An 8398-nucleotide genomic window follows, 5' to 3' on the forward strand; every position below is an offset into this window, starting at 1 on the left:
TGGGGCTTACTTGGGAATCCTTTCGCAACGTTTTAAAAACGTTGCGAAAGGTGATATTTCGCAAAGTTTCGCAACGTTTTTAAAAAACGTTGCGAAAGGTGATATTTTCGCAACGTTTTAAAAACGTTGCGAAACAGAAATTTTTTTGGCAACACTTTAAAAACGTTGCGAAATAGATAGTTTTTCGCAACTTTGAATAAACGTTGCAAAAACCAACATTAGCAACACTTGTTTAAAAAATGTTGCCAAATCGTAATTATATCAACTAATGGCAACATTCACATATTTGAACCTTGCAATAAACGCCTTTGGCAACACTTAATTAACAAATGTTGCGTTTTATGTGTTGCAAAAGCCTAATTTTGTTGTAGTGATGTTTGCTATAATGTATGCAACGGGACTTAACACGATTAAAAATGAGAAATACATGACAAAATTTATCGATTATATTAGACTCTATCATGAACAGAATATTGGTATTTTTCTATTTTTTTTATTAATACTACCTAATAAACTTTCGTTGGAATTGGTTTAAATAATTAACCAAAAATTGAAAAATGAAAAGGTGTGTAAAAGTAGAAAATGAAAAGGTGTGACTATGTGTCAACTTCGACCAAATATTCGGACTTGATCCGATGGTCAAATTACAAAAGTAAATAGACCAATTTATTCTACTCGTCGAGTAGATCGTTATGGTATATTTGGAATCTCGAAACCAATTTCGAATGAATGAGAAATTGCAGACCAAAGTTGGAAGAAATGAAGTGTTGTAACTTTTCGAAAAGATACAAGTTTTGGTCAAGTATTGCAACTTTTTGAAAGGATGCATGTTTTGGCCCACACTACTTCATTTGCACCCTTTCTACGTCTATAAATAGAACCCCATGGACATGATTTTGGGTACACCAATTGCATTGAGCATTCATTCTCCTCTTGCAATTCTCTCATTTCTAATTCCATAGCATTTTCATGCATTTCTTTGGTAGAGAGGGAATTCCGTTCGAGTTCGCTGGTCGAAGTCATTTGAAGTGCTCCTATGACTTGACGTGGTCATTGTATCTTGGGAGATGATTGTCGGAAAATCGTTAGCATCGATACGGGGCAAATTCATCTTAAGGACCAAGTGTCAAACACTTACCTCGACCAAAAATTCATCACTTGCATCTTTCTTCCTTCATTTTTTTTATTTCTCTTAATTATGATTTGATTTCAGAAACTGATTAACATTATTTACATGTTTGTTCTGCGAGGTTTGATCAAAAAGAATAATTTGCTTTCATTCAAGAATCGAAAGGGATGAATCCATATCCATGCATTCAGATTCGGTAACTTTTATGTTTTGCTTCTCAAATCCTATTTCAGTAAGTCGAAATTACGTTTCGATTTCATGCAAATAACTGATATGCTTTTGTGAATATAATATGCATGTAATCAGTGTAAATTTCCCCAACAACTTTCTCAACATGTAGCAAGTGTATACATGAAAAATGTTTACATAAATGCATTTTTAAACTCAACATATATAAGAAGGAATATGCGGGATACCCTATAAATATTAGGGGCTTTTGCTAGAAATCCTAGGCCACATACGAGGGATTTTCGGGGGGAAACATGCCCCCCCCCCCCCTTTCTTCAAGCAGGCTTCAATTGAAGATTATTATGCTAGCCAGACATCTTTATATTGCTCCCTTTATATTTTTCGTTGAAAATAATTATCTTTTAATACTTAAGAGTTATTATCTCCCACATGTTGAATCATGTGGTTTAAAATCTTAAACTCTTATAGAAAATTTGTCCTCCTATGTATATGCATGCATGCCTAACTTATCTATTTTTTACAAGTGCATATATGATTTTTCCAAATAAATGATGATGAGACATGAATCCCTCAATATTTTTGTAAACTTTTAAAGGAAAATTCTAAATGTACACAAAGGAATCCCGAATGTTACAATGCTGACGTGGCGATACATTTGAATTCAAAAAAACATCTAGACTGGTCAAAATATCTCTCTCTTTCCTCTCTCTTCATTTAACAAGAAAATGACAATTTACAATGAATGCTGACAATTTCTCTCTCTTCAGACGCTCTCTATCTATCTGTATGGGTAGGGTTGAACCTTTCACACTTTACAATGAAAACTCACAATCTCTCTGTTAGACTCTCTCTCTCTCTCTCTCTCTCTCTAAAGAGGGGATGAAATCCCTCTCTGCAACAGTGGATTTGTATTCGAGACGAAGATTTCCTTCAATTAGCCAGGACGAGGAGAACGGGGAAGACAACAGCATCACAGTATTTGAAATAGCTCCTTCAGGTTGAGATCTGAAACGATTTTTATATCCATTTTTGGTATTATTTTAACATTTGTTTTGGTATTATTTTCACTTATTTTTGGAGCTATGGAGTGGTAGGTAATATTTTCATGTTTTCAGTAAGAAATTTTCACAAAGATTTGCAGCTATGTTTCTGGGCATTATTACGAGAAGGAACGGGGAAAAATATTTAATTATGTTTCGAATAAGAAAATTATTAAGCATGTTTAAAAACAGTTTCTTAACGTCGTAAGCAAATTTAAAAGATCTGCCAAAACAGGTCATTAGCATTTAATTATGTTAAGTAGTCATAACAAGTATGCCTTAAAACATGTAATCCAACCGGTGCAGTTCTTTTGGTTCTCTTTGCGAAGCTTGTTATACACATTTTTTTTTCACATCACTAGCTTAGTTCGTTATATGTTATGGAAAAACCATAGTAATCACATACTTTTCAACGAAGCAAATTATTCAAAACTTAAATAGAAAAACAAAATTACAATAAAGCAATCGATTGCCGTCTTTAATGTATCTAAAACGATTGTGAATAATAACACCAAATTGCGTACATAAGAGAACGAATGATTTTTATTTTTTTTGTGACAATGGCGTTAGAGAATAATGTTGAGACTTTTCTTACACCCACTCTTTATAAGAATGAACTTTCAAAACTTCAAATGTAAAGAGAATAAAAGGTTAATTTAAGGCACTATGTAATCTGTTTTTTGCACATCTTTCATGTGTTACAGTTACTTTTATTTCAACAAGCATATATAGTATGTACATTTCATTTTTTAGCACTTGATTAAATTTTTTAATGTCTCTGTTCTTTACTCAGATTCAATATTTTTGTCACTTGATTAATTGTTTTTATTGGATTGGGATTGTTCTATGGGTGGCCGAAACAGGGGATTATGTCATTCTTGTAGGATTGCGGGACACATGTTGCCGGAATGTCCAAAAAAGATTAAATGCCCAAACTGTGACGAGGGCTTCTTTAAGTAGTTGGAGGTAGAAAAGAATTCGGATAATAAAGGGTTGTTGTTCCATAGTTGTACCTGCAACTGTCGACTTTTCAAGTTCTCTAAAATTTCGCCGTATAAAGAGTATTCATTGCAAGGTGAATCAAGTGGCACTACCAACGGAAGTGAACCGGTCGACGATTTGTCCCGTATGTTGACGACATGTGCAAAAATAACCGAGGAGAGAAACTTGGAGATTTCATTCAACATCACCATACGCAAAGTAGAATAAAATATATGTAATAGAGTAGCTTCGACTTATTGTAATTAAAATTGCAGTGATGGCTGTCTTTGGAGCACATTTTCTGTGAAGTTGTCTTGATGTATGTAGTGAACTATTACAAGTGTTGTCAATCAAATTCCATGTTGCAGTACATTGCTTATTTGGTTGTCTACCCAATTATGTTGCAGTACTTACAATGTTGATCTTATTTTTCCATGAATCATCTCTAAGTGTTATATAAATAGGCTTCAATCATTCAGAAACCTCTATAGTTTTATGAACCCACATTCTGCTACAAGGTTTATGAACCCAGAGCAAACAATTCAATCCGTTTAAAGTAGCTGGATCTCAAGATTTTTGTTCTCAAACCAGCAACATCTTGGGCAACATGTTAACTTTACAATCTGAAGTAAGTTTTCCAAGAGAAGATTCGACTAGCTTTATACGTGCAAAAAGCAGCAACTATCTACCATCATGCACACCAGTCAACCAATGGAATGCAAGTTGGTGCAACACCTGAAAACCCATGCTAAATTAAAGAAAACCAATGTTGTACCTAATATAAAACTCGTCAAAAATATATTACCAAGATTCCACAACAGTCAACTACATCAAATGCTGGAATTTAAAACTCACAACAGTCAACTACATCAAAATGCTGGAATTTAAAACTACATCAAAATGCTGGAATTTAAAATTTGTACATCAAAAAACAACTCCTACATAAAAATGAGCTGGAATACATCAAAATCTCCAATGCTCTCCTGCGTGCCGATCTCCTGCGAAATTGGAATTCATTAAAAAATCATTGAAGTATGGCAAAGTATGGCAAGTCATTGATACAATATGCTCTCGGTGACCTTCAATTTATAAAGGTTTCTTATAGATAAAATTTTTTCTAACACCAATTAAATAGGCAGAAATAGAGTTGAAGGAAAGACAATTAAACAAATACCATTAATTTCTAGCAGTGCCCTTGCTTGAACAACATTTAAAATCTAAAATATGCCTTGAAAACATGATATGTGAAGGAGTCTGGACTTCAAATCTCATCAACTCAAATGCTATAATTTATCCAATGGCTACTGCTACTGGTCTTTCAACCATGAATCATCTTGCCAACTTGAAACAAATACAAATTGATTCCAAACAACCAATTATCATTATGGAAGACAAGCTTAACTCATTACCGAACATTGAACATTATACAAGAGATCTCATTGCAACAAGAAGTGCACCTGAACGTTTAATGAGGACGAAACTGTCTTTTTGCCCGTTCCATGTAGATGAGTTTGCCATCTATAAATCATGGAGAACACACTCAGTTCAATCTGTAGAGTGATTATCAAATTACAGAATTCTGCTCGAAATCATACCTTTCGACTGAGTTTTGATTTTCTAGAACCAGCTTCTAGACATCCCTTTCGGCGAAGTTTTTTAGGAGCTCCCTTGCTTTTTGTGTATTTTGGGTCGAAAATGATTCCGCTAGCACACTTTCCGGCTTCATCCAAGCGTTGAGAGCCCACACTACTATACTTCAACATGGAAGAATCATTTGTTTGGATTTCAATCCATTCCATGATACCACGTGACCGTGACTCATCGTGTGCTACGAAGTCTGCTAACTTCGCAAACGCATTGCACATTTGCTCATATCTAATTTGGTCTGGAGTACTAATCCAACCATCATAAGTAATTGGAACCCTCGTGTACAATCTATTCACATCCCTTCTCCATCTCCTCAGAATGTACTTCTTAGGAACTAAGTGCACTTGGTTTCGAATCAAAATCGTTACCGCGTGCTTGCAAATAATTCCTCTGAACTCGAACAGGTGACAACTGCACTCAAAATCGCATTCATCTCTACGAAAGCACACTTTAAAGATTTTTGTCTTCATACAGTTGTTCAGAATAATGTCCTCACGTACATCGTACGTAGTATGCAAGTACGTCTCATGAAGTCCTAAGACTTCACAATACACCTTTCCAGTAAATTGTTCTTGAAATTCCTTGAACTTCGCGATGGTGTAAACTGAGTGGAATTGCCTTTCCATGTCGTACCTTGTCGCACATGGGATCATTTGTGAAAATGATTTGAAGTCCGCTTGGAACTCCTTTTCAACTTTACTTCTCAAGGCACGTTCATATTGCTCTACAACAGCTTCAGAGATGTTTTCGAATGAACATAGCCGTCAAAAAATGCATTATACCTTCACTCCGTTGCGTGGTTTACATACCAGCCCAAAATATGGTTTTCAAAAAGCATGGTACCCATCGACCTCTTTCATTGTACAGGCTGCTCAACCAAGCATGTTCTAGCAAGTCATATTCGGCGAGCATCTTATTCCATCCTTGTTCAAATTCCTCGCAACTTTGCACATCATATACCAACGCATGAACGGTAGCAAGAATGGAAGCTTTATGTCTATGACCACCAAATTTTTCTGGTAACTTTTTTAGAATATGCAACAGGCACCATCTATGCTTTGTGTTCGGGAACACGATTTCAATTGCATTTTGCATAGCACGGTCTTGATCTGTAATTATCCCACATGGAGCTTGAGCATGCATACATTCAAGCCAGGTTTTGAATAGACATACAAAGGTCCTTGTGTCTTCATTAGATAGCAAGCCACATCCGAGTAGAGTTGATTGTCCATGATGGTTTACCCCAACAAAAGGAGCGAAAGGCATCTCGTACTTGTTAGTCAAATACGTGGTGTCAAATGTAACTATATCACCGAACTCCTTGCACGCTTGCCTACACCTGTTATCTGCCCAGAACACGTTCCGTAGTCGGGTCTCATCATCCAAGTCTATGCTAAAGAAGAAACCAGGACTGCGTGCTTGCATCTTCGTAAAATAAGCTTGTATTGCAAGAGCATCTCCTTCACCCAGTCTTAACCGTCGGACTTTATTAATGAAATTTCTACAATCTTTCTCAATGCACATAATATTTTCATAACCACCGGCTTCAACCACGGCTGAGTTAAAACTCTTATGTAATGGTATACCAGCTATGTCATTTATTTCAAGCTGTCTTCTCACACGTGCACTGATTTCTCGATTGCAATGATATAGCCTTGATTTCGACGGGCTTGTTTTGTAATTATGCTCCAGATGAACAGTGTTAATATGCCATGCGCCACTTAGATCTGAACATGCTGTTAATCTTGCTTTACAACCTGTTTGCATTGTTGGTTGAGGCTTCAAGATTGAATTTGAGCCAGTACTTCGACGGCCCTCCCGACTACATGTGAAAGTGACATAACGCACAACCCCATCCTCACCCTTCCTTGAATTTCTTTTCCTTACTGGAAATCCGACTTGGTATGCATAGTTCTTGTAAAATTCGAACACCTCATTCTCATCTTGGAACTTCATTCCAACACTAGGCACAATAATATCAGTTCCTTCTTGTAAACTCATGTCATTCGAATTATCGTCTTCGGATGAAGGGATTTCCAAAATACCTACATTCATGACAGGAGGAACAACAAATCAAAATACGAACTCTTGGAGGGGGACAGTGTACATTTTGTAATGGATATGATTGTACTAAAGAATGAACAACAATCAAAATAAGCCTTTTTTCAATTGGACCTAAATTGAGGTTTAAGAATGAACAACAATCAAACTACATCTAAAATGTTATTGTAAGCAGTAGTGAATTTAAGCACTGTCCTATTAGTGAACATGAAAGTGACTCACTATCCTATAATATGCTATTTTTAAGCCCTACTTATAAGTAATGTTACTCAAATAAATATTTTTTTTTTTATCGTAATATGTGAGTTTGTGTATGTATAAGAAAATAAAGATGTAGCCCAAGAAATGGATTAATGCTATTGTAAGCAGCAAATATAAATTGAGGTTTACCTCTAAATTCACTTCAATTTCTTAAATTTCAACAATCAATCAGATTAACTATCACTTCAATTTCTTAAACTGCATCTAAATTGAGGTTTACCTATAATTAACTTATTGTACACTAGATTAACTATCACTTAATTCACCATAAATAATTAAATAAAAAGTCATAAATAAGTGAATAATGCGTAATTATCATGCAAATAAATTGTTGGTGCCCAGTGCAATTGCCAAAATCATTTCACGCTCTACGGTATCTAGGCATATGAAGATTACAAAAAAATACAAATTCTTGGATTAACAATACTGCCAGGAAAGAAAAGAAATGTTACCCATGTTGTTGCCGGACTCGATGTTGCCTCCGTCAGAGTTGCCTCCTTCCATTTCATATTCTTCTCTACAATAACTGGGTTTCGGGTGAATCACGAACGGTGCAGATAATGAGGTTGGACTCACCGTCGCGCCGTCGCCGACATCAAGCCAGGTTTCCCCTCGTTCCATTTCTCGGTCGCCTTTGTGTTGGGGGGGGGTTTGGAAGAGAGGTGAAATGGTGGGCAAAATAGCAGGCAAATGGTGGAGTTGAGGTTTAACATTTACAGCAAAATCCAATTTCTCGGGTTCAGCTTTCCATTTCTCAATCGCCTTTGTGGGGTGAGGGGGGGAAGAGGGGGATTTGGAAGAGAGGTGAAATGGCGGGCAAAATGGCGGGCAAATGGTGGATGTGAGGTTTAACATTTCCAAAAAAATCCAATTTCTCTGGCTCAACGAGATTTTCATTTTCAAAATGTCAAAATATCGCCACATCAGATTGTGTAAACCATTGTGTGAACCAATGGGTACATGTAGCACTATTCACTTTTAAATGATGTATTTCAAAACCACCACCATTTCTTCCTCTAGAATATGAAAGATTAGGGTTTTGAGTATCGAATAGAACATATTTGATAATATTTGATAAGTTCATAAGTAG

General features: G+C 36.0%; 1 protein-coding gene across 1 annotated transcript; it reads right to left on the reverse strand.

Annotated features, from left to right (window-relative positions):
- Positions 1–4928: 4928 nt before the first annotated feature.
- Positions 4929–7929, reverse strand: LOC111408591 (protein FAR1-RELATED SEQUENCE 5-like). Its single transcript, XM_023038336.1, has 3 exons — positions 7761–7929; positions 5796–7031; positions 4929–5710 (listed from the first exon to the last, which is right to left on the reverse strand). Exons 1-3 carry the CDS (start codon positions 7927–7929, stop codon positions 4929–4931), a joined length of 2187 nt encoding a protein of 728 aa, XP_022894104.1.
- Between the last annotated feature and the right edge of the window lie 469 nt (positions 7930–8398).

This window comes from Olea europaea, chromosome 13 (genome assembly GCF_002742605.1).
Source record: "Olea europaea var. sylvestris chromosome 13, O_europaea_v1, whole genome shotgun sequence".
Taxonomy (NCBI): Eukaryota; Viridiplantae; Streptophyta; class Magnoliopsida; order Lamiales; family Oleaceae; genus Olea; species Olea europaea.

Excerpts from the sequence above, each read along its gene's own strand:
- LOC111408591 (XM_023038336.1), bottom strand. The coding sequence starts at position 7,929 with ATGGAACGAGGGGAAACCTGGCTTGATGTCGGCGACGGCGCGACGGTG. Across the intron at positions 7,032-7,760 it reads CGAGTCCGGCAACAACATGG|GTATTTTGGAAATCCCTTCA; the intron begins GTAACATTTCTT and ends TCATGAATGTAG. Across the intron at positions 5,711-5,795 it reads GAAAACCATATTTTGGGCTG|AGCAATATGAACGTGCCTTG; the intron begins GTATGTAAACCA and ends AAGCTGTTGTAG.